Below are 25,947 nucleotides of genomic sequence, written 5' to 3'. Positions count from 1 at the left end.
AGCAGATGCATCCAACTGTCCTGCGTCGAGATTTTGAGATTCTGAACGATGCTCATAAAAATCAGGATATTTCTGGGAGAACCTACAGAGCATCCAAGGTCTTGTTTGTTAGCTTCGCTCTGCGGGGAGCAGTGCAGGGATCTTGCTTTGTTTCTTTTAAATGATAGCTGAGATTCGGACACCGTCACCTCACTGAGCTGCCACTGGGGAAATACCACGTGTGAAACGGGGCCGCTGCTGTGTGCTGTTGAGGCTGTTGACCTGGCTGCCCTCGGTGATGCCCAGACCCCAGGCTGTGGGGGGCTCTGCAGCAGAGGTGCTGAAACTCCCAGTGAAGTGGTTTGTCCGACGCTGTGTGGTGGGCAGGAGGGAGAGCAGGAGGTGTCCCAGCCCCGTGTGCTGATGCCAGCGGTTCCCCGGGCTGGGCGAGGGTGGCTGTGGTCCCCAGGGGCTGGGGCAGCACCCAGCGGTCGCAGTGCCGGAGCGTGACCTGGGGGACTCTGGCAGCGCAGATTGGGGTTTGCATGGGGTGCGCAGGTTGTGCCGGCCCAAATGGGGATGGATTTCCTGGCCAGGGGCTGGCTTCGCCCCTGGAGCATCCTCTCAGGGAGGCACCCTGAGCTTGATCCTGCCCACTGCCCAGCATGGACCGGGCTGTGCCGGAGGGGGAAGTGCCACCGCAATGAAGGAGCAATGGTGCTGGGCTGGCAGCAGAGCTCATCTCCTGGGCTGCAACCAGGTGTGACTTCAGGGGGTGAATTCCTTTGGGCAGGGATTGTGCCCCTGTACTTGGCACTGGTGAGGCTGCACCTTGAGTGCTGTGCTCAGCTTTGGGCCCCTCACTACAAGAAGGACATTGAGGGGCTGGAGCGTGTCCACAGAAAGGCAACAAGGCTGGGGAGGGGTGTGGAGAACAAGTCTGATGAGGAGCGGCTGAGGGAGCTGGGGCTGTTCAGTCTGGAGAAGAGGAGGCTGAGGGGAGACCTTATTGCTCTCCACAACCACCTGAAAGGAGGGTGCAGTGAGGCAGGGGTTGGTCTCTTCTCCCGGGTAACTAGTGATAGGACGAGAGGCAATGGCCTCAAGTTGTGTCAGGGGAGATTTAGATTGGATGTTAGGAAAAATTTCTTGACTGATAGAGTGGTTGGGCATTGGACCAGGCTGCCCAGGGAAGTGGTGGAGTCCCCATCGCTGGAGGGGTTCAAAAATCGTGTAGATGTGGCACTTCAGGACATGGTTTAGCAGGTGTGGTGGCATTGGGTTGAATGCTTGGACTCGATGATCTTAGAGGTCTTTTCCAGCTTTAATGATTCTGTGATGCTATGAATGACTGCATCCCAGAGGGGACCGTGGTCCTTGGAGGTTGCTGCAGCGTCTTGGGGTCTACCCGGATGGGTGGTGGTGATGGTGGGCACCGAGCCTGTACCCAAGTCTGTCCCCACCAGCTGTGCACGGATGAGCAGCATGAGGACATCCAGGACTTCCCACACCCCGCGGCTGTGGGCAGAGAAGCACAGAACAAGCTGTCCCCGAGGAGCAGAGGCCCCGGCCGTGAGTCTGCTGAAGTCAGGGGAAAGATTTCACAGATTTTTTTTGACAAGAGCTCGTGGCCTATAAATACGCAGGGCCAAGTCATTGTGCTGCTGCTAATATTTGCAGAGCTGAGGCCAGCTGGCTGTCAGGAAGCGCTGCTGCAGATCCGAGGTGCTCGCTGGTGTTTCCAAGAAGCAGCCGAGATGTTAGGAGTGGCGTGATGCATCTGCTGTCGTTGGAAATAAACTCATGCCTATGCCGGGTGCTGAAGGCAGGGATTTCTCTTGCAGCCATCTGGCTGGAAGGGAAGACTCCTGCTTTCCCCCTGACAAGCACTTAAAAATAAAACAAAAAGAAAAATAACATTAAGGAGCTGGGTTGCTGTGCAGCACCTAGGCTGCACCTGCGACTTCACTGAGCTTTTCGAGGAGGTTGCAGCAAGGACTTGGGCTTGCTTCAGAGCTCCTGGAAGCCCCCCGGCTTTGCTGCCCTGGCTCGGGCTGCGTGTCGGAGCTCGGCAGGGCTGCCTTCTGCAGCGAGGCATCGCTTGGTGGGAGTGGGGGGCCAGGTGGGCAGAGTCTGGCACTTTATAATTGGTTGGGGATATTAATATGTTTTATGAGCTAAAGGCTAGATTGCAATCTAGCCATCTGCCCTGCCTTGGGGGGGGGCAGGGGGGGTCGCGTGTCTCCACCACCCCAGGAGACCAGAACCAGTTGCAATTCAGTCTCATTAAACTGACTGAAAACCAGGGTTTCTGGCTCACAGGAAATTATTTGCTTTTTTTAAATTTGACTTTTGGGTTGGGTCAGGCTGAGGTAAAATGGTTGTTGTTGCGTTGCATCTGCTTACGCCTCCAGTAAGGTGGAGGGACCTGCACCGTGAGGCTGCCCGGTGAGGTCCATGTCCTTGTTGTGCTCAGGGTAAATCCACCCCCAGTGCGGGGCTGGGGGCAAACGCTCCCAAAATCCCGGCAGGGCTTGTCTGGAGGGGTCTTTTGTTGGATTAAAGCTTGTGAGTCTGGAAGCGTTTTGAACAAGACATTCTGGACTGGGAATAATTGAATCTCATTTGTTTGGACGGAACTTTTTTTCCTCCCTAATTCAACGGGAAACCTCCTGACGGCGCCGGTCCCAGCTCCCCCACCGCCGCTGGTCCCACAGAATGGGTGACTTTACCTCTTCTGATGGGGTCACTCGCTCCTCGCCCCATCTCCTCTCCCTGCTTCGTCACAGCCAGGGATGCTGGAAAAGCGGTCCAGCTTCTCCTCCTGCGGCCGAGCAGATCCCATCCCACCCGGCCAGGGTCCTGCAGCCCAGGGGTCCGGGGCAGCCTGGCTGTCGCCCCGTGTTTTCACCAGCCATTTCATAAAGGCACCGAATACAGAGGGGGGATGCTGGCTTCATGTGGTTTTTCTGGATTGTGCCTAGCTGCCTGCGAAGAATAGACTGTCTAAACACGCTGCCGGCGCGCTGCTCGGCTGGGGACGGATTGAGCTGCCCGAAGCGGCTCTGTTGTTGGAGGCTGAATTCCTCCTCTGGCTGATGCTTGTCTGGATCTTCCCATGCAAAATTCCTCTTGCCCTTCCTCACGTGGACTGCAGTGGGGTCCTGATGCTGGGCAGGCATCGTACGCAGCAATAGCTGTGCTCAACCCCCTTCAGGACTTTTCTTCCCTCCCCTCTGGAAAAGATTTTTGGTGTTTCTGCTCCTACTTCATATGCACGCAGGTCCTATTTCAGTAAATCACAGAATCACAGAATAGTAGGGGTTGGAAGGGACTTCTGTGGGTCATCTAGTCCAACCCCCCTGCCGAAGCAGGGTCACCTACAGCAGGCCGCACAGGACCCCGTCCAGGCGGGGCTGGAATATCTCCAGAGAAGGAGACTCCACAACCTCCCTGGGCAGCCTGTTCCAGTGCTCCGTCACCCTCAGAGGGAAGAAGTTCTTCCTCATGTTCAGACGGAACTTCCTGTGCCTCCCTGGAGCCGCCTGAACTAATGCAAAGCCTTGGTTTGGTCTTGTGCTGCTTAAAGTAGGATTTTTTTTTTTTTTCTGAACACCTGCTGTATGAATTAAAATTTGCCTTGTAAATGTAGCCGATTCAGAGGCTGAGCATGAAAGACAGGCATTCGCTTTTCGCCTGGAAAAAGAAAAAAGCAAAAACCTCGAAGGCTTTACTCTCGAGGCAGCTCGGCTTCAAACCGGCGAGAAGCCCAAGTCGTCGTTCTCATCACTTTTAATTCAGTTGCCCCCTGCCCTTATAAACAAGCCACCAGAAACATGACGAGGCAAGCATCCCTGCTATTTATAGCTCGCGCTGCTCCACAGGCCTGTTTTAAAAAGCAGCCGGCGAAGTGGCAGGGAAGCCTTCCAGTGGGGTGCGGGGAGATGGGTGGGCGTCCGAAGGCTGTTGAGGGTGGGTGAGCCCTCACCTGAGTGGGCGGGATGGGGTCTGCAGCTGGGATGTTTCTCCTGGGTGAAGAGGAGCCCGTCCAGCGTAGCTGTGCCTCCGGGGAAGGGGCTCTGGTTTGGTCTGCGCCCCCGACGTGGGACTGGTGCCACTGGGGATGCTCCCGGTGGGGTTGGTCCTCCCACCTCTGCCCTCCACCTTGGCTCTTTGGGGTGGTTATCACCGGACAAGATATACACTGATATTCCCCAAGCTTTTTTAAAAAAATGTATTTTCTAAGCTGCATCAACCCTTTTTTTTTTTTATTCTTCCCCCTTTGTGGCATCACCTCTGTATAATTCAGAGGCCGCCGGTAACCTTTACCCGCTGAACTGGTCGTGCCACTTCTCCGATGAACCTGCTTTATTCCTGGCAAATTACGCTGCTGCAGTTTTCAGGCAGCTTTACTCTATTTTGACTGACTGGCTGACTATATTAACTGATAGTGCTGCTTGGGCTGCTTTGATCCTGTATTATTTATGGAAATGATGGCATATAACTCTGCGTAGCTGATTAATGCTGCATGTATTTTTAATGCGCTAGTTCTGCTGTTTGATCTGTGCTAAATGATTATTCTCTGATGTGTTCCTGGGTTCATTTTGGTTCCTTATGAAAAGGATATTGAAATGGACTGTTTGTTTTGTTGCCTTTTTTTTTTTTCCCAGTGGTCTCATCTTGTGCTGGTTTTTAAGCTTTCAGAGATTGATTTCCCAAGCCTGCCTCTGCTGTTCTGACGTGGAGCATAGACACTTTATTGCTATTAATTAGAGTGTTTCACTGGTGGCATTACTCTAAATTCATCGCTCTGTGAGCCGTCGTTTGTCGTTTGAGGGAGATACGAGGTGGAAAAACAACCACTGAGATGATGCTCAGTCCTTCCTCACGTGCCATTGCTGTATCCCAGCTTGGCTGTGGCACAGGTCCAGCAGCACCTGAATGAGAAAGAGACCTGTCTAAATTGGAGGGGGTATAATTAATATTTTCTGTGGCCCGTCACAGGATGGCTGGGACTGGTTGATATTAAGAAAATGACTTTAATTGCTGTGGAGGGGTGTGCTTGACCCACAGCTTCCTTCTCCGCAGCGTGAGATGTGGTCGTGGTTGGGGAGGGACTGGTGGGCGAAGGCGATGTTTCATCCTGGGAAGTACCCATGGCATCCCATGCCGCATCCCGTGGCACGCACGGCACGTGCGGTGCTCCTGGCGCTGCCGCTGGGGAGGGAGCCTGATGTCCTTCATCCCTCCTCCACAGCCCTTCCCCAGCACCAGGGGTGGCCAACGGGGTGGAGACCAGGAGGTCGTTCTAGGTTGACCATCTGTGAGCTGGAGGATCAGCATTTCCCTTCCCTGGGGGACAAAACAGGGGCGGGGGGGGGAAGGGGGGGAAGTGGATTTTTTTCCCTCCCCTGCCCTCTATAACACCTGCTTATTTTTGTGGTGTAGGCAGGGGTTGTCTCCTAACCCCTGCCCGCGCCCAGCGCCTGGTCACACACAGCTTCTCCCATCCTGCTCCAGCAACAGCAGGTTCGCGAGGATGCTTTCATGAACGGCGCTGTAAAGAAACAAAGCAATGCTAGTCGAAAACCTTTAAAGAAATGCTTTTTTCCTTCCTCTGAACAGGGCTTTTTTGTCAAAATCAGCAAAATATGTATCTTTCTGCAAAAGATCCCTTTTCCTTTAATGGCCTTTTCTATTGAAAACAGTTTAAAATTGACATTTTGTTCCCTCCCTCCAAAGTTTTCAAAGCTGCTTGGTCCATGAATTACTTCAATAATTCCATTTTCCTCCTACCCTCTATTGCAAAGATATATATAAAAATGAGTATATATTATAATATATATAATTTTATAATAGGTAAATTTTGTCCCTGTCTGCTATAACTCTTGCCTTTTGTCACTGAGAGTGAAGCAGCCATGACAGCCATTTTTCTGGTGTTCTTCCTCTGCCCTGAAACGGAGCCGTGCTCACCTGAGTTATTGGGGGGGGTGGGAATTGGGAAGGATGTGCCAAATCCAGCGTGGAGGGAACAGGCAGGATTTTTGGCTACGGCTCCAACAACCTGAGCGGCTTCCCCGAAACACGTCTCGACGACAGACACGTAATGGGCCCCCACGCCTTCCCGGGGCTGTTGGTGGGGAGTGGGGCAGGGTGCCCTGTGCAGCACCCACGGACGGGGGGGCTGTTTCTGTGCACCCCGAACGGCAGCCCCAGGGGTGCGGGGAGCTGGGCTGGGATGCCATTAACACTCCGGGGTATCCAGAGAAGGCAGAGAATCTGCTCCAGGTTGTTTATGGAAACAGAAGGGTTGTTCGGGTTGGAGTGGAGCGCGCCGACCTGTCGGCTCTTGCCTGGGCTGGGCGTTTGCTCACTGTGTGCCAACACAGGAGACGTCTTCGCTGCAGCCGCTCCGTGCTCTGCCCTTCCCCACCGTGCTCAGGTGGGGTTTTTCCCCATCCCAGTGCTTGAGGAAGGATCTGGGGGGGGAATTGCCTTGTTTTTAAGCTCCCTGTGTGACTGGGGTCCCCAGTTCAAGAAAGTTGAGGAGCTACTGTAGAGAGCCCAGCGGAGGGCTATGAGGATGATGAGGGGACTGGAACATCTCCCCTACGAGGAGAGGCTGAGGGAGCTGGGCTTGTTCAGCCTGGAGAAGAGAAGGCTGAGATGGGACCTTAGAAATGCTTATAAATATCTCAAGGGTGGGTGTCAGGAGGATGGGGCCAGACTCTTTTCAGTGGTGCCCAGCGACAGGACAAGGGGCAACAGGCGCAAACTGAAGCAGAGGAAGCTCCAGCTGAACAGGAGGAAGAACTTCTTCCCTCTGAGGGTGACGGAGCCCTGGCCCAGGCTGCCCAGGGAGGCTGTGGAGTCTCCTTCTCTGGAGATATTCCAGACCCGCCTGGACGTGGTGCTGTGCAGCCTGCTCTGGGTGACCCTGCTTTGGCAGGGGGTTGGACTGGGTGACCCACAGAGGTCCCTTCCAACCTCCACCATGCTGGGATCCTGTGACTGGGACATGAGTGCAGCCATCCCACTCGGCTTTCCACTCCCCGCCGGTGGACGCGTTGTGTGGAGCTCTGTCTGTCTTGGAGGGTTCTGCAGAGCCCCCAGTTCCCGGGCAGGGCTGGGGAGCCAGCGGGCTGTGTGGCATTGCCAGTCTCACACCACGTCCCCTCTGCCGCGGGGCCAGCTGGCACGGGCAGCAGATGGGGAGGTGGAGCCGGGTTTCAGGCCGTGATAAAGCGAAATGACGTAGAAAGCTAAATACCTGTTATCGGAGAAAAGCAAACAGAGCCTCCACCTGCCTCCAGCCTTTCTCCCTTCAAGGGCAGGCTGCGCGCCCGGCGTGTCGCTCCGTGTAAGAGATGTTTTATTATTAACGTGCTTGCTTTGGCTTGGCTGTGTTGTTGAGAAATCCGAGTTTGACTCCAGATAATGAATGACAAACATTTGCCCGGACTTAACTAGTTTATTCTATTTTTTTTTTTCCTCCTGGAAGTTTACAGTCAGTTGTCGATGACGTGCCCTTTGACATGGATTAGTGCTGACGCCTCGCACTTGGATCTTCCCATCCTTTTTCACATCTTGGTTGTTTCTTTCCAAGGGAGCCTTTTGTGCGTGTCTAATCCATTTAAAATCAAAAATAAACAAGAAATGGTCTGATCTCTGAAGGGGCAGCCGGGGACGAGGGCGGCACTGGCTTCCCCGCGGAAGGCGGTGAGCTTTGGGGTGGGTGGAGGGAGCGAGGGTCCTGCCATGCCCAGGAGAGAGCCTTTCCCCCCAGCACCCCAGTTCAGTGTCGGGGCAGGGGGTGCCTGGAGCAATGGCTGTCACCAATTTTTGGTTTACAAACTCCTGAAAAACTTTCCATTAGGTGTGTGGATGGTGAGTTGAAGCTTGCAGGCTGGGGGGGTCGATGCTTTCCTCTTTCTGCTCCACCACCCATCCCTTTGGGATCCCTCTTAGGGACCTCCCTTATGTCCACTCTCAGGTACGTACGTGGCCTCGATGGCTCTTGCCTCAGAGCCGATACCTCGCCCACCTAGATATCCGTAATACCAGGTTATATATTTGATAGTTTGTGCAATATTGGCCGTGTTGAACCAGAGCCTCGCTGCGTGTTGCCGGGGCTGTGCCGGGTGCCTGCAGCTCCCCGGATTTGGTGGGGTTTTGGCTGTCCCTGCGCAGGGAGGACTCGGGTGCTCTTTCTGCAGGGTTTCTCTTCGGCAGCGGAGCTGGTGGCAGAGGAGGCACCGCTCCTCCTCCTGGCCTCTTGCAGGGGTGTTGCAATGCCAAAACAGTCATTATAAAGCCCTCAAAAACTGGGAAATGGTTGGGATAGAAATGTCAACAAACCTCTTCTAGCTGTCCCACTGGTTACAGAGGAAGCTCCATGGTTTTGAGCATCTCTGACTTGGGATCGGGCTTGGGTTTGCCAGTCCACAACTGAGCGCGCTGCCTTTGCCGAGGGCGATGCTCCCTCGGTCGCAAGACGCGGGTGGTGCGGTGCTGTGACGGGCTCTGCTCCGACCCTGCACATCCATAGTCTGGGTTTAGCATCTTGGCTCAGACTTGGTCTTAGCTCAGTGCCTAAGCCGGGGGTGAGACGGGCAGCGCTGCGCAGGGTGCCTGAAGCCCCTGGGCCTGGCTGCCTCCGTCCTCCCCGTCACGCTTTGAAGGGTTTTGCCTGTTTAAAGAGGATTTGGCAGTTCTGCCAGACAGGGCCATTACCTGTTGTACTCGCTGGATGGCCTGGTGTTTGTTGTGAGGGTTTCGGAGAATTGGCTTAGACTTTAAGTCACTGTTTAGCTGTGGTTGTTGAACTTGTGCTGTTTAATGGAAGCATTTTCCTTGTGAAGGTGAACTATTGCTAGAAATAAATACAGGCAATACCTCGTGGCTGAGGCAGGAGCCAGGACTGGACGGAGCTACAGCGTCCATCAGTGGCGGCAGCAACGTGGTGACTAAGGGGGGAGAAATGAGAAGCTGATGTGCAGCCGTAATTGGAGTCATTAATCTGCTGCAGGGCTCAGGGGTTTGAAGCAAAGGTGAGCGAGAGGCAGGGGATGCCCCCAGCAGTCCCCTGCACGTGGACTCTGTCCCGGCTCCGGGTACACGGGGTGGATTTGTCCTCTCTGAATGTGTGCCGTCCCTGCAGTTGATGGAGAAAGGTCTGGAGTACAGCTTAGATGCACTGGGATGTCCCCTGCCGCGCTCTGCTGCTGCTCAGCCGGTCCCCAGCGGACGGTAGCAGATCCGCTGCGGTTGCTCACGTCCAGTGATCAGTGACGGCTTTCTCTGTCCAGGTGTCTTTTTTCCATGACGTGCCCTGACCCGTATCAGTTCCTTCTTTGAAAGCTCAACTTCTCCACTGTGGAGTTGCCAGCAAATTTCGTCTCGTTGCAGTATCTGCAACCCGGTCTGGCTGGTCCTGGATAGAAGCAAAGGTGAAAAAAGTTCTCAAAGGGAAAACTGCAGTCACCCGATGCTAGCTGGAAGTCAGTGCATCACCGTGCCCCGTGCAAACTGTAGCAGGGCAAGCACAAGGTTGCGTTATGAAATAAGAGAATAAAACTTATGGAGCAGGAAACCTCTCTTCCCAGCTTGGAAGGCATTTTCTTTGCCCTCTCCCTGCTTGCAGCACCTCATAACTTACAACTCCATGTCTGGCAGGAGTTACGGTAACTCCAAATTAGCCTGTAGCACTATGTCGTCATAACCTTGAAACAGGACCCAGATGGCAAAACCTGCCCGAAACCGGTGGTGATTACTCATGCTTGGTGCTGTCCCTCTCCCCTGCTGGAGTTTCTGCTATGGTAATTCCACTTATTAAGCAAGGAGACAAAACACCTTTATTAAACTTGGAACCAAGCTCGGGAGCAATGAGAGAAGCGGGACTCGCTGGCTTCAGACCGTCGGAAGGTTTTTGTCTCTCTCCAAGGCCCCTCGCCCTTCCCCAGCACAGCCTTAAACAAACGAGAGAGGAAGAAAGATACTTTGCTGTTTGTGATGAATAGAAGTCTGTATTTAAATACGTTTATTTAGAGTAGGAAAAGACCTAGGAAAGCGTATTGGGAATGAATCCTGTGATACTGGGGCTTCGCTTGATATCCAGGCTTGAAAATGCAGTGGGCCGAGATGGAGGGGAGTGTTAGCTCAGGCTCTGTGAACCTGCTTTTTATTAACACTTTCAGTGAGTGTTTATTAACGCCGTGGATAAAGGAAGCCTTTGTTATCGGGGCTCTCCCTTTGCTCCTCCGGTGGAGGAGCTGAATCTTGAAAGCAATCGCCCTGGGCACCTGCTGGAGTTACTGATGAAAGTTTTCATTCCAGATTTTCTCCACAAGCTTAAACATAAAATAACCTAAAACCCTCCAAAGCAAGTCTGCCCTCTCTTCCTCCTTAAAGCAGAAAAAAAAAAGGTTTTAAAAATGCCTCTTGCTGCCCACGTGCAGAGCCGCGCGCGGTGGCCCCTTGCCCCATGTCTGCAGAGAGCATCGCTCCACACTGGAGCAGCTGAGAAGACGGGCACGGGCCCCTCGGCGATTTTTGTCTCGAAGGGATTTCAAGGGAACGGCTCATGTTGGCGCTGGCTTTTGTTCATCTCGGCTGCCATAGCTATCCTGCCGCGGGGACGAGGGGGGTCTGCTCCGGAGGAGGGGGCGGCCAGGGGGTCCGTCGTGGAAGCACGCGCACAATTATCCGGTGACATGGGGACACGTCCACTGGGCACCGTGGTCCCTGGGGTGCGTCGGAGGAGCGGGTCCTGCCCCGAGGTGGGGCTCGGGCTCTGCCCTCAGCTTCTGAGGGATGCCCGAAGTCTCCCTCTGAAGGCATCTCGCGGCTTGGGGACGGACGCGAGCAGTTTGCGCAGCGCTCCTGCTCGCTCGGAGGAGCCCCGGGCGTGATGCTTGCGCTGCCCCGAAGGCGAGGGCCTTCTCCAGGTCGTGTGTGTCCCCGAGCTGGCCGGGTGGCCCTGGCAGCCCTCCAAGGGAGCGTCTGCTGCTGCCAGGGATGCAGAACGCCTCTCGCCAGTGCCTTGCTGGGGGAGGACGTGGTTCCCAGCGTTTTCGTGCTGAGCTCTGGATTGATTGCACGCCTGCACCGTCGCTGTTAGCATCTCCACGCTTTTGTTCTGTCTTTCCTCTCGGTGAAAGAGTGACTGCTTTAAATGAGAGAGAAAGAAAAAGGAGGACTTCCTACCACATCCACACTACGCTGGACCCAGCTTTGGTAATTCTGCCCAGTGCCAGTGGTGAGGGAAAGCTGCAGCTCCCTTTGTGTGTCGATGGAGCATCCAGTTACACCACGGCTACACCTGGTGTAAAGAAATTGGGTTATGTCTTTGCTACCACAAAAAAGATGCGTTTTGCAGTGAGATCAGCCAGGTGTATTTGCCACCTCACCGGGAAACCTCCCCAGAGGTCCAAGCTCTGCAGCTCGTACCGTGGTGTACCTCCGTGGAGGGATGCAGGCTGTGTCGGTGCCCAGCAGCCCACCTCCCTTGGGCGCAGGCTGCAGCCGCAGCAGCTGAGGGTGCTGGAGCAGATGTGTTGTCACCTGCTGTAGGACTTCTGTACTAAGCAAAAAATGGTTTTACAGCAGTCTGAACTTGGCCATTCCCTTGTCTTCTCGAAGGCACTGTGAGCACACCCGTGGACCTGGGGCAGCGATGGCCTGGGACTGCAGAACCCTCGCGCCTGCACCCATGTAGCTCTCGGGGTGGGTAGTTCAGTGGGTGCTCAGCACCGAGCTGGGTCCGGGGTGGTCTGGAACGAGGAGGCTGGAGGTCACATCTGTTCCTGCTGAAGCTGAATTTGACACTGAGAGCCCGAGGAGTTAATTGCGGTGACTCAGGAGTAGAGAAGCTACTGCATCTGCCGGCGCTGTCAGCAGGCAAGGTCCAGAGGGGAACAGGCTTTTGAAGGCTGCACGCCTTGCAGCGATGTACTTTGGTTTTGACTTAATTGTGTCAGACAAATGTGCAGGCAGGAGGCAGCTCCTGCAGCCAGGCAGGTGAGTTCCTTGCAAGCTGGACAAAGTCCCTGCTCTGCAGCCTGTGCAACCTCCCGGGGAGCGGAGCCCTGGCAGTGCGGGGTGGGGGGAACAAGCGATGGCTATTGCATTTGTGCAGAAAAGCTCCTGGATGAAAAGGGGAAGGCAGCCCCGGCTTTGGTATTGGAGCAGAGGACTCCTCCTCTGCATGCTTCACCTGGCATTTTGGGAATGCAGGTTTGCCCTCGTTGACATGTGGTTTGTGACCATCTTACTGATGGAGGCACGGAGAACGCAGGTCTCTGGTGATGCCTTCCTTAATTGCTATCTATTTAAGGTATCTAGTAATCTGCATTTTAGTGGAATTCCTTGCAAGGAAGTCTTTATTTGTTGTTCAAGCAAGGAGAAATCACTTGTATTGTTTACCTTCCCAGCACACAGCTCTCCTGCCAGCGGGATGCTGTCTTGATGCGTCTTGATATTTGCTGGGTGGTGGTCAGAGCTGGTGACGTGAAGGGAAAGAAGGTGATAAGGTTGGGGCGGGAGCTGCGTGCCGTTCTCCCAGGAGCAGGGTGCTCGTGCTGGCACAGTGGCAGGCAAAAGGCAGAAGCATCCAGCGAGGACTTGCCATGAGCATGGCTCATCCAGCCGTGTCACTGCTGCTGCATGAAGCTGCCTTATTTGCAGTGGTAGCTGCTTTAAAAGAAAGAAAAAAAAAATCAAATTAAGAAAATGCTACGTCTTCCATGAATCTGTCAGATGAACGTCCCACGTGCAGCTGGGGAAGGGCAGCCTTGTTTCGCAGTCGGCAGTGGGGTTTCTGTGGGTGGTGGCAGCTGTGGCACGGTGAGTGGCTGCTGCGCTGGAGGAGCTGGGAGAAACTGCTGGTGGGCAGCTGATCTGTTAAGGGATCGGTCGTTATCTCAGAGGAATCGAGGACGAGTGAGCCAGCAGCCCGTGGTGTGAGCCCATGGGCTGGGCTCTTCACCCCTGCACTGGCATCGTCTCCATACCGTGGCTGGTGGGCAAGACTTGACGTGACAGAAAGGAGCAAAGACAGAGAACACCACCTTCAGATTTTCTATGTTACTGCTCAAATGGTGAAAACTCACGTGTTCTGGGTCCTGCGTGGCCACCTGCATGAAGGCTTACCTGCACTGATGGCTCTTGGCAGTAGGAAAGCGCTCTGCTCTACAGGAGTCAGGTAGAGCAAGACCAGCTATGGTGGTTTAAGAAGCTGTCGCTGCCCGTTCCCCATCCTCTGCTGGAGGTCCCTGCTTCTCGGCAGGAGACCCATTAGGTGCTGTGGGATGAGGCCAGTGGCTGCACCCACCATCCTGGGTGGGCAGCTGATGGGGGGGAACTTGTTAAGATGCTTTGAATGAGGCAGAGCCCTTGGGAGCCTCAGCTGAGGACACCTGAGTGTTCTGCACTAGCATCAACAGCGTCTGAGTCGGTCACACCAAACCAATGCCAGAAGAAGGTGGCTCGAGGGTGAACCTCCCCCGTACAGACCCGACGGTGTCATGGGGCTTTCGGCAGGGCCCCAGGGTTCCTGCTGTCGCAGCAGGTAGCGGAGCTGGCTGCGAGGGCTAGCGCGGCCGGCCAAGCGCCGAGCCGGGCTTTGTGGCTGGTTTGGCCGGGCAGCGATCAGATGGTTTGTGCAGAGCTGTCCTTGTCCTGGTGGAATATGGGTGCTGCAGAACTGGTTTTCCTTTCCCCCCCTCCCACCAGCCTGCTGGCTTTAGCTTTTGCGTTTTATACCCTGCTCTTTGCTTTTGTGTTTCTTTCCTTTTAGCTTTGCCTTGTTCAGCTGTTTTACCCCCCACCACACTCGCCTTCCAGCAGCACCAGTTGCAGTGCTGGAGGAGCCACCCAGTAGCCCTTTCTTGTGCTGTGTGAGCCCATTCCTGCAGGTCCCCGACCAGCACCCGTGGGCTGGGTCAGTGAAGGAGGGTGATGGAGCAGGGTCTTGAACCGGCTGTTCCTGCTGCCTGCCCTCGGGAGCCTGCCGAAGGTGTCGGGGTGTGGGCTGCCCAGGAGAGCCATCGCCGGCAGCGCATCTGGGGAGGAGGAGGAGGAGGAGGATGGCAGCGTGGGCAGGGCTGTCGCGCTGGAACATCTGCTCCCGGCCGGGCGCTGAGCCGCGGGGGATCTGCGGCTGTGCGATGGGCACTGCAAGGGGAGGCTGCCAAGTGCACCAAGAACAGAAAGTTTTGCTTATCTCCACCGCAGCGAGTCTGAGCAGCAAGCCCGACTGTTATTTAAACTGAAGGTTTTACCGTGCCCTCGCCGAGGTGTCACCCAGAGGAGGCCGCAGCTTGTCGCTCAGCGAGAAGGACACACAAATCCTCTTCTTTGCTTGACTTACGGCGGTGCGGCGCTTCCCTCCTGGGACGTCACGGCACTCCAGCACATCTCGGGGCTGTACGGCGGCAGCTCTTGGAAGGTTTGGCCACTCACTGCAGAGAAGCGTTTAAAAATTTCTGGCTTTTGAAAACTTGAGAAAGGAATTGGGTACGTCCCAGGACCAGGGCGAACCTCCTGCATGGCACGGAGCCTGGGCTGGTGTCGCCTGCCCGTTGTGTCTCAGCATGGGCACAACATGGGGCTTTAGCTGGTTTATACCAGTGTTGAGGGAAAGAAAAGACATTCATTCTTTTACTATGGAACACTGTAGGCTTAGAAAGGCCTTATTAGCCTTCTGTTTAAAGAGCTAATGGTGCGGTAGTGTCTCAGCTTGTGCATTGCTGCTCTAGAAATGCAGATGTACCTGGTGGGTTTCTCCCTTCTTTTGCTCCAGCCAAATCTGGACCAAAAACTAAGGAGCGAGGGATTTCTCCCCGACAGGATGATTTATCCCTGGGCTCCCCTGTTTCTCCTGGCTGTAGAAGTGGGAGCGAATCCCCCGAAGCGAGGGGCGGTCACTGCTGTCCTCTCTGGATGGGGGGTTGGAGGGGCTTGGGAGATGGGAACCCAGGTGACCTTGTAGACCTGTGGCTTCCCACAGCAGGGGCTGAGCTTGGTAATCGTGTCCTGGTAATCACACAGAATCCCAGCATGGTGAGCGTTGGAAGGGACCTCTGTGGGTCACCCAGCCCAACCCTCCTGCTGAAGCAGGGTCACCTACAGCAGGCTGCACAGCACCGCGTCCAGGCGGGTCTTGAGTATCTCCAGAGAAGGAGACTCCACAACCTCCCTGGGCAGCCTGTGCCAGGGCTCCGTCACCCTTAGAGGGAAGAAGTTCTTCCTCATGTTCAGCTGGAACTTCCTCTGCTTCAGTTTGTGCCCGTTGCCCCTTGTCCTGTCGCTGGGCACCACTGCAAAGAGTCTGGCCCCGTCCTCCTGACACCCACCCTGCCGATATTTTATAAGCATTTATGAGGTCCCCAATGCCCCCCAGTCCTGGGGGTGTCTGCACTGCAGCTGTGCTTCTGAAATGGGAAACCAGCAGCAGCGAAGGCAAAGTAACTCAGGTTTTCACGCACGTGCAAGCCCATGCAGGAGCCTGGAGCTGGACTGGAGGAGCCAGACCAAGCTAGAAGCCGACCCCTTCCCAGCGCTGGCTGCATGCTGGGATCCTGGCTGGAGGGGTGCGGAGCGACACGAGGGGGGTTTGTCTGAGCTCATCCTCCAGCTTATCTCCCAACCGCTGTTTTCTTGCTGGTTATTCAAGCAACACAACTTTGTAGCCCAAATACAAATGGTCGAAAGGACGATTCTTGCTCAGGGTTTGTCTTCCTAGTGCCTTTAAAACTCCTGTATAAATTAACGTGTTCGTTCATTAGCTGCAATTCCCCAAAGCACCGAGTAAAGTTTGTGATTTTAATTACTTTTTGCAGGGATCTGAGCACACAGAGACTTCAACAGATGATTAGAGTTCCTATTATTCATGCAGCTCTTTTTAATCCCTTCCTCTGCCCGGACATGGTTGATAAATACTAAAATTGAAGTCTGCTCATAAATTCCCAGCCCCGTCCCGTGTGAGGGGTCTCGGTCTTCGAACGAAAGCGTTTTGCTGACAAAACGTTTCGATTTCCTGAGAGGTGCTGCAGAAGGTCCGGCTGTGCGGAGCTGCCGGGAGCTGCCGGGGTGCTGTGTGCTGCGGCGGAGGTATTCGCCCGAGTCACTTTTCATCCTGGTTTATCTCCAAACCCGGCGCTGGGCTGGCTGTGTCACACGCTGGGTGGTAAAAAATACAGAGATTTTCAAACAGAAACACGGAATATTTATATGGTTGCAGACATTTGTGGAAATATTAGTGCGCAAATCTAACCAACTAAAGTAAAATGCCAACAAAACTATTTCCAAATTAATTAAAAGGCTTGGATCCATTTTTTAACTGTTGAGTTTCTAATCCTCAAACATTTGTTTGGTCTGTTTGAAGTTACTGTAGCTTCTTGTCTCATAAACATTTTAGGGCCACATTCTTCTTTGTACGCAGTCTGCTTAGCAAGAGACCCAGAGGGTTTGTCTGCTTACGGAAATTTATTGTTATATAGGAATAATTCTTTAGCTGCAGCTGTGTGATCCCTCCTGCACAGCCTCCTGCGTTATGACCCGGTTCTTAATAACGACCGGACCGTTCCTGCTGCTCCGGACATCTCCTTGTCCCATCGATGGGAGCTCCTCGGGTGTCTCACCCTGCCGCCAGCCCTGGCAGTGCCACGAGCTGGGGAGCTCCCGGGCAGGAGGAATAGGAAGTTGAGGAGAATCTGTATTTTCCTTTTTTTTCATGGTGCCTGTGTTTGCAGGGTTTGATGCTTTCGCCTCCCAAGACAGCTTTACACCCATGAGCCTGACTTTGCAGGTTTATGGGGACTGAGCTGGTTCAGAGCTGGCAGCGCAGGTTGCCAACTTGTTTAGCATCAAAAAGGAAGAGAAAGCAACAAAACTGCTCGGTGCTTGGAGAAGCTTTCAGGAACTCCTCGGAGACCAAATGCCTGTGTGTTTGATTGCAGGTGCAGGAAAGGAATAAAAATAATGAACCCCAGGAGTAAGCAACCTTTGCGTTTAAGGCCCAAGAGTGCTGGCGGTGGGTCGGCCGAGGGAGAGGAGCGGTGGCTTTGCTCGCAGCCGGTGGGGCAGGAGGGCTGCAAAGCGAAGTGGGGAGCGATGCCACATCCCTTTGAAAATGGGGAAAGAAGGCAAAGGGGAGACGTGGGCTGGGCTGGGCTAGAGTTTGGCTGGAACCCCCGAGTCTGCCGGCTTCACGCCGATGAAAAGCACTCATGTGGCTGGTGGTGACCCTGAGAGCTGGGACCTTGGCTTTGTACTTCTCTCCAAGTGGTAAGAGAGAGATTTAATCTGATTTAATTTTCCTCAACAAATATGTTTAATCTTTTAACAATATTACAAGAGATGTCTAAGCATCGAGAAATCCTTCCCTTTCCCCCCCTGTTGACCCGAGCAATCCTTTTATGGAACAACACAAGTGACTCGTGTAGAGCTCTCAACAGCGTTAACGTGGAGGATGCTGTTCCCTTCACCGGCAGCACGCCCGACTCTGCAGCGCCCGGAGCTTGATGGAGTCCGTAAGTGCCCTGAATCTGATGTACTCAGTAATAAAATGAATGCAGAATAACAGAAAACACTTGCCTATGTATATAAGATTTTGGAGGGTTAGGCAGAAATCCTCTTCCTACCACTCTGGCTTTGCATCGTAGCCTCAAGTGAGAGGAAATTTCAGGTCTGGGTACTTGAATGCCCCTGTGCAATGCGAGAGTTGACTGTTCCTCTGTGCAGAGTGCTGTCCAGATGGCAACAGAGCCCGGGACCTGGCAGCACGCCTCTCTGTAAGAAGTCGCAGAGCATCGGCTCATCCCTGGTGCCGTTCTTGCAGGAGCTCCTAGCCCGTGGCAGATGTTGACTGCTCCCCGTGGGAGAGCTCTGCCAGCCTGGGCCCTCTCTGACCTGGCAGGCGAAGGCACGCTGCCTGCGGTGGCTGGAGGCAGAAGCGTTGTTACGCTGCAGTGACGTCTGCTGTGTTCATGGCATCGGCTTGGTCGCACTCAGCTACCCCGGTGAGGAGCGGCAGAGCTGAATGCGAGAGCTGGACCGGGGCGAGAGCTGAGCGTGCTGAGATGGAGCCATCGGAGGGGAGGAAGGGATGGGCTGGAGCTCGGTAAATTGTTTATCGCTGGGATAAATGGGACCTTCTCTTTCAGCGGACGGCAGCGTGTGGCGAGGCTCAGGGATGCTCTTGTTACCCTGTATCCCATGCTGGGACGGTGCCGTCCTGACCGTCGTCCAGCTGCTGGGGGAGGTTTAGCCCGCTGGTGGGTCGTATCGAGGGGGTGGAAGGTCTTCTCGGGGCTGAGGGAAGGAGCCTGTTGAGGGGCGAGGGGGAAGGAGCAGCCATGCAGCACAGCTGCAGCTTTGGCTGTAATAAGAAAAAATTCCCAGTGGAAATAACCGTGTCAAACTGTTTAAGGGGGGTTTGCGTATTTGAGGGGAGGGCTGGAGCTGCAGCTGTCCCTGAGCAGTGGAAATGGGGAGAAAATCAAAACTGCTCGGCTGGGTCAGGCCGAAGCTTCACCCATGCAAGACTGGCCAGAAGAAGACGCCAAGAGGACAGGGCATAATCCTGAGTTCTTGCAGCCAGCGTTTCAAGGACTTTCACATCAGGATGCTTCCTCCAGATCCCTGTGTTTGACTGGGACCTGTCCTCCATGAGCTTATCCAGTCCTCTCAGAAGCCGTAGGTATTTCTGGTTCCCAGAACATCCCCTGACAATGAGTTCCACAATTTAATTACAAGGAGAAAGGAAACGGCCTTGGATAGATTTTTAAACCTGCTGCCTGATCCCTTTGTTCCTGTGTTGTCAGAAATGCTGCCTGGAGAGGGATCGAGGAGGGGAAATGAGGGAATACGGAGAGAAGGGAGGGCTTGAACCTGAGAATAAAGTATGGGGAGGGGGAGGAAACTGCTAAATAAATACCAGAACGGAGCCTTTCCGGGGATGGGATGCAGTCGTGTGCAGTGAATGCACCAGCTTCGTCTTCTCTGTGCAAATGAATGGGATACTGAGTTGGTGCTGATTTAATGTCTGGGAGGTCAGAGTGGTGTGAAGGGAGATGACCTTGGTGTAAACCCGGTGTAACTACAAGCATTTGTTAATCCAGAAGTGAGTGCCTCCAGCCTTCGACTGGCTGGGAGTTTGGGCTGCTCTCCTTGAGCCACGTGTGCAGGGGGAGCAATTGGGCTGCAAACGGTGGAGGGAATGGGTGAGGACATCTGGCTTTGCCTCTACTGACAAACGGCAGGAGATGCCCCAAGCCTGGCATCGTTACTACTGTGTTAAATCCAGTGGGCTACCCGCTGGTACCTGCCTCAGCCAGCCCTACAGCACCGCGCTGTAGAAACCTCGCTGGTGCCGCACCTCGGGCTCCCGGCGCTGCTGGGGCAGCACTAGCACCCAGAAAACTAACGGTACCTCCAGGTTATATATCTATCTATCTCTATATATATCTATGTTTTTTTTAATTTATTTTTCTTCGTCTCCTAGTCCAGAGAATAGAAAATGGCTGTCTCCCTGGGGACGTTTTTGAAGCAGGACAATAAATAGCATCCCTGGGACTTCACAGCTTGCTCTTTCAGCTGTGCCACCTTCTAACAAAAAATGGGTGTCTTGGATTTCCCATGCTGGCTCCCAGTGAGTAGGTGACTTCGTTCAGGATCTGCTCTGTTCCAGGATGTCCCCAACAAATACGGTTTCATATAGGCATCTTTGTGTGTTTCACAGTGATTTCTTCTTTTGCCGTTTGTAAATATTTCACCTGTTGTTAAATTATTCATTCACTAAGTGACTTGGGTGGGAGAAGGAATGGTGCTGAAAATACATGCGAAGACTTAAAGCGCTGCTCGTCTGAAAGCATGTGAAAAAATAATTTGGGAAATTATTTTTACACCAGAACGAGCCCTACTTAAATACAGGGAGGGGATGGGAGCGGAAGGGACGCGGTGTCACGCCAGAGCTGGCTCAGGCTGGGCCGTCGCTGGGGTTTGCAGGGCTGGGGTCTGCAGAATGAGACCCCTGCCTGGGACCGTGGGCTTGGGGGGCTGGCGCTGAGCGCTGCTGGGCTCTGGGGGCCGGCGGCCGCACCGGGGGGAAAAGGAAAGGCTAAAAAGCAACTCATGAAGGGAGCGGTGTGGGTTGGTTTGTGGTTTGGTGTTTTGTTTCTTTTTCCTTGAAGGAGTAACGTGGGGTAGTGATACGCGTTTTCATAGTGCCTCTGTTCCGGGATCTCAAAACGTCATCGGGCTGTTAATTAATTGAAGGCTGTCAACACTTTCATGAGCAAAGGTGGCGGTTTTGATCAGCGATAGTGCTTTGAGCTGTCGCATCGTGCTTTGTGGGGAAGGAAGGGAAGCCTCGATGTTTTAGAAATGGGGAAAAAGGGGCAGAAACGAACGGGGCTCGGAGGCCCCAGGGAGGAAGGGGGTGGACACCCTGCAGAGGGGGAAACTGAGGGAGAGCAAGGGTGAGTGACTGCATAAGGTTGGGGAGAGCTGGGATTTGGTTCCTGGACCAGTGCCCTGTCCCTGAGGTCTTTGCCCTTGGTGCCCGTTGCTGATCGTGTCATCCCAGCCTCAACACACCACCTCCAGCCGCGGCTGAGCATCCCAGCACGGGGCAGCTCCAGGGCTCGCCCACCCGTGTTCATTCCTTTGCGTCTGCAAAAGCTCTCGGTAAGGTGGTTTTGAAGGTTACCTTTAAAAGCAAAATGCTTGCTTGAGAAAACTGAATAAAGGCTCCAAAATCCCAGTCTCTGGCCAGGAGCCCAGATAATGTTCCCTAAACTTCTTCTGTAGTGCTCATCATCTTTTCTGCATTCCTAGAGTCTAAGGTGGATGTTCATTACCACGTTCCTTTTCTGGCTGTGGACCATTCTTGCCTTCTTGAACGCGGCTGTCATCAGGACAACAAAGCATCTTTTAAATTAAGCCTTGGGTTTTCATAGTCTGGTACATCATCATGTCAAACCTCAGCGCTGTGCTAGGCAATGGATTTTAATGCTGCTGTCTGCTTCTCCTCCGCTGCCCGACCCAAGGGGCTGCAGGGCATTTTTGGGTTGCATCGACCAGGCAGATGCAGGAGCTGAGCTGGGTGCAGTGAGGGTGCCCTGGGCTGGGTGGAGGGGACCACACATGATGCTGAAGCAAGCCACCGTCCCTCCCCAAAAATCGCGGGGGTGGTTTGGGGGAGGCAGGGCCTGCAAAGGAGTGACCCTTATGGGAGAAATCTTCTGTATCTGCCCTTCTGTCATGCCTTATCCCGCATTCGGGGGCGATTTTGCAGCTTCCCCGTTGCTGCTGCAGCAGACGGGCTCGGCTCCGTGCCCAGCGGCAGCAGAACCAGCCTCCCCCGTCGCTGCCGGGGCAGCTGGAGCCGGCGCTCCACCAGCCTGCGGACAAAAATCTGCTTTTTGCCTGTGTTCTTTTGGATTATTGCAGCATTTCTTGCTCTCCTGGGGAACTGGCGTATGCAGAGCTGGTGGCGTCTGCGTTGCTGTTGAGTTTGGCTGCGGAGATTCAGCTGCCTCCAGGTTTTGACCCGACTGTGCAATTTTGATGGGCAAAGACCTGCAGGAAAAAAAAAAAAGGCACTGGGAAGTTGCTCTGTGTGTGTGTGTGTTTTCAGAAAGCGTACAGCTTTCCAAAAGCGTCTTGGTGCACAAACAGCCCTGCCGTCGGAAGGAGAACCCAGTTTAGTAGGTGGTGCCATTGCCGAGACCAAGCCAAAGTCAGCTGCCTTTTGCAGCAGGGCTGTTGGTGTCTGCATCCCGCAGACAAGGCAGCAGCGCCCGGCGGATCCTGCCTTCATCTCCCGGCAGGCGTGGGGCTCCTGCGAGTAGTGATGACGCTCCCGGTGAGTTGCACCGCGGTTTGGTGGTGGCCGGACCCTGCTGATGGAGTTGGAGGACTGAGGGCCTTTGCTGAAGGGCACTGGAAACGTGAGGCTCTTCCCGGTATATGCAGCCCTTCTTCTCTGACTTCTGGTTTTAATTTTTTTGCCATGGCTGATTTTCTTGGAAGGCAATACACTGCCAACAACAGTTCCCCCCCCTCCTGTCAGTATAACGTCTTTGAGGACAGCTGTCCTTTTTCCCCTGGTGCAAGCACGGCCAGAAAACCACGTTCATCAATTAAGTTCACAAAACCTGCACAGCCCTATCTCATCAAGGGCCTTTCAGGCTCTTGCAGTGCGTGAGGTTATTTAAGTTTCACAGCCATGTGCCCAGGTATCTGCTGTGCCCTTTCGGGCTCTGATGTCTCCTGGCGAGCCGTGTCCATCAGTGCTGGTTTGCTGGATGGAGAGGGCAGGAGCGGGGCAGTGCTGATGGATGGTCCCCATCGGCGTGGAGGAACTCTTACCCACCGCTTGCCACGCCAGCAGGACGGCGGCATTTTGCACGGGAGTTTGACTTGTAGCACCCATTGCTTTCCAGCCGAAGAAGTTCAGCTCTGGGCTGGTGCTGCTGGAGCATCGGGCTGGCCTCGGCGCGCAGCTGGCGGCGGTGCTGGCCGCGATGCTCCGGCAGCGCAAGGTGGTCTCTGCACGGAGCAGCTCATCGCCGCCGAGCTGGTCCTGCCTGCTCCGCACTTCCCGTTGCCATTAGAGCCGAGGCGATGCTTTGCTGCTTTTCTTGATCAAGCTGAGCGGGTCTAATGGCACTGCACGCAGCAAGCTCTGAAAGGTAAATTTGTTTTGATGCGTTTGACAAACTCCCAAGCGCTTTTGCTCAACAAGTTTTTGCGGCTCCCGTTGGCTGGGAGAAGGCCAAGCGCCCAAATCGATAAGGTTCTGCTTGGGTAATTGAGGTGGGAATTTGGTTCATTACGTGAAGTGGCTGCTGAAGTGGGTAATTGCCGAACTTGAGGTGTTTGTCCTATTTGCTAGTTTAGATTGAAGGAAATTTAGGTGCAATTTCACAGGTGTATAGGTACAAAATGACTTCTGTGGGGATACTGTGCATGTATTGATAGCTAAATAACTCATATTTCTTTGTGTGGTGGAAGGAAACGGATGGAAAGCCCGAGTGCGGGGGCTGTGTAGCAGCCGGGCGCTGCAGCCTGGCCGGCGGCTGGTCGCAGAGGTCCTGCGGCTGCTGCGTGGTCCCTTTCTGGGGAGCCGGGGTAGCCTTCCTCCCACGGGGCTTGGAGCGTTCCTCGAGAAGTCAGCCCATAATCGTGTTTTTATGTTCGTTCAATGTGTTTGGCAAACTGCTCTGTCGCCCGCCTTCCCGTCCTGCCGCAGTCTGCTGGTGCTGTGCCCAGGGCAAGGGCAGCTCCCCAGGAACGACAGACGCAGGAGACCTTATGGCTCGTGTTTCCAAAGATACTCTGAGGTCTTTAGTCTGCTCCAATTTCAGCAGATTACTTACGTATTCCTAAATTAATCTTTATTCAGTCACTGGCTTTTAAGTATGGCTTGACCTGGGCACCTGCTGAGGTCCTTCCTATTGGATTGAGGCGTGAGTGAGCAATATAAATGTTAAATAATCTGAAATGCTCGTGCTGATGTAGAGCAGAAGTGTTGGGTCTTCTTGACATGATTTGAACTTTGTTTAAATGAAGTTTTCTTGGGATTGGGACCTGGCCTTCCCCTTTCCATGAAGAGCCCTGAATACTGGCTTTTCTCGGGGAATAACAAATACCAGCAGTTGCGTAAAGCCCCTGATGCTTTATGCACTGTTTCTGCAAATAATCCTTGTTTATAATTCACCCTTGGCAGAGAAAGACCTTAAATTATTAAGGCACTAAATATTTTGCAATGAAGGAAAGGAGGTAAAGCTCTTGGCAGAAACAAATTGCTGCGGAGAAGTTGCTCTCTTCGGTGCGTTTGGTACTTTAAAGTATTATGAGCAATAACGCGGCGGGGGACTGGGAATTCACCGCTTCATCAAAGGATTCGCTCCTCTTAAAAAAGCGGCAGCTCGGCGCGTGCTTCCACAACCCCTGTAAGGAAGGAGTGTCCCCAAGGCACGCGTGCGGGTCCCCGGAGCTGTCCCCCTTGCTGTGGGGCAGAAGGTGGCCCGCGGTGGGTTAGGTGGTGAGGAGGAGGTCTCCGTCCTGCCCCCAGCTCCACCGCCCCAGCGTTTAAAGCCGTTCCCACGGGATCAGTGCTCCCCCGAGGACAGATTTTCAGGGCAGCTTGGGCTCGTCTGCTGCCCGGCGCCCGGTTGGGGCGTTCCATGTCTGTTCTCCGGGAGTGGGAGGTGCTGGTGCCAGTGCGTGGTGCCGGCGTGTGCTGCCCGTCCTGTGTCCTAACAGCCAGCCCGCTGGCAAATGCCAGGTGTCCCGGTGGTGTGCAATGGAGGAGCTTCTAATCGGTGGTTTTGTCACCTTTTGCGTATTTATCCTGTTACTACAGCAGCACTTGTCAGCTCCTGCAGTTGTGTAACCAGACAACCAGGAGTGTGTGCGTGTGTGTGCATATGCATGCAGACATTATATACAGCTACATATATATTAATGGCCTCAACCTGTGCCAGGGGAGGTTTAGATTGGATATTAGGAAAAATTTCTTTACTGCAAGAGTGGTCGGGCATTGGACCAGGCTGCCCAGGGCAGTGGTGGAGTCCCCATCCCTGGAGGGGTTCAAAGACCGTGTAGACGTGGCACTTCAGGACGTGGTTTCGCAGGCACGGGGGTGTTGGGGTGACGGTTGGACTTGATGATCTGCGAGGTCTTTTCCAACCTGAATGATTCTGTGATTCTAAGTAGTCATACCATAATCTTCCAGCTCGCTTTTGGAGAGAGATTTGAAACACGAACCATGGGGGTTCAAACCCCAGCGTGCTCCCAATATTTTTATTTTTTTATCATCTCAACATTTTAAAGCAAATCCTTGCGGCGACGATGCTTCCAGCCGGGGGTAAGCAAAGGGCGGGCAGCCGTGCTGACGGTGACGCTGGCCCCACTCGGGGTCTCGCTCGGCGCCGTGCGCCCCATGCACCGGGTTCAGCTTCTCTTTCCCATTGCAGGGGACCTGTGCAACTGCAGCAGCGTGGGGAGCGTCGGCGCGGCGGGATGCAACGGCACGACGGGGCAGTGCCCCTGCCTCGAGGGCTACGCCGGGCTGCGGTGCGAGAGCTGCGCCCATGGCTTCTACCCGGAGCAGGGGAGCCAGCGGTGCCGTCCCTGCGGCTGCAGCCCCGCCGGCTCCAGCAGCGCCCAGTGTGACCAGTGAGTACCTCCCTGAGGGGCTGCGTGTGTGGTGTTGGGATTGGGGGTTAGTCTGGGATTCGGGGTGCAGATCAGGCAGGAAGGGATGTTGTCATCTGGTGGTAGTATTTGAAAAGAAATAAAAAAAACAAAAAGCAGGAAGGAAGAGGAAGCTGGCTTTATAAAAATTCATGAAGCATTTTCTTCCTCTCTTTCAAGATCTGGATTATAAAATATCCATAGCTTGTACGGAAGCAGAACCTCTCCTCCAATGCCTTGCGCATCCCTCAGTCTGTGTCGGACGGGGCTGCCTTACCGCTTGAGCACGGGAGGGGAGCGGAGGAGCTGTGGAGAGGTTTGGTTTCCAGCGGGATATTCCTTACCCCAGAGGCAAGGGGCGCGTGCTCTGCCCTGGCAGAGCATCATGAGAGCAGCAGAAGCGTCGTCGGCTCCTGCCTTGCCTGGTGTTTAACCCTGCTGCCTCCTCTCCTTTGCTGTGTCAAGAAAGTCGCCGTAGCTGATGCTTTGAGCTGTCGTGTAATGAACGTGTTCCTCTTCATTTCACCTTACCCACCCTCACGTTTTGCCTTTTAAAAGCCAGCATGCAATTATCTTTTTTCCAACTTCCAGTGATCTGTCATTCATTATGGATTTCTTGCCGAGTTGAAGATTTTACTTTATTCCTGCAAATAATGGTCTGAACAGCAGCCAGACCCTTTGGGTCCCCGCTCGTTCTTGCTGGGTGGTGAGGTGCAGGGTTTCCTCCCCCAGCAAACCACCCTGCAGCAACCTCCAGCCCTG

At 54.2% G+C, this 25,947-nt stretch overlaps 1 protein-coding gene across 1 annotated transcript in view; it reads left to right on the top strand.

Moving 5' to 3' along the window:
- Positions 1-25,947, top strand: part of MEGF9 (multiple EGF like domains 9) — a 56,546-nt gene that overhangs the window by 5,083 nt on the left and 25,516 nt on the right. Inside the window, exon 2 of the mRNA XM_075439474.1 lies at positions 24,966-25,167. Coding sequence (XP_075295589.1) covers positions 24,966-25,167 — 202 coding nt within the window. The remainder of the gene's footprint in view (positions 1-24,965; positions 25,168-25,947) is intronic.

The sequence above is a fragment of the Opisthocomus hoazin genome, chromosome 19, assembly GCF_030867145.1.
Source record: "Opisthocomus hoazin isolate bOpiHoa1 chromosome 19, bOpiHoa1.hap1, whole genome shotgun sequence".
In the NCBI taxonomy this organism is placed as follows: Eukaryota; Metazoa; Chordata; class Aves; order Opisthocomiformes; family Opisthocomidae; genus Opisthocomus; species Opisthocomus hoazin.
Note: the sequence above shows the minus strand (reverse complement) of the source record. Positions and strands in the feature narration are given on the sequence as shown.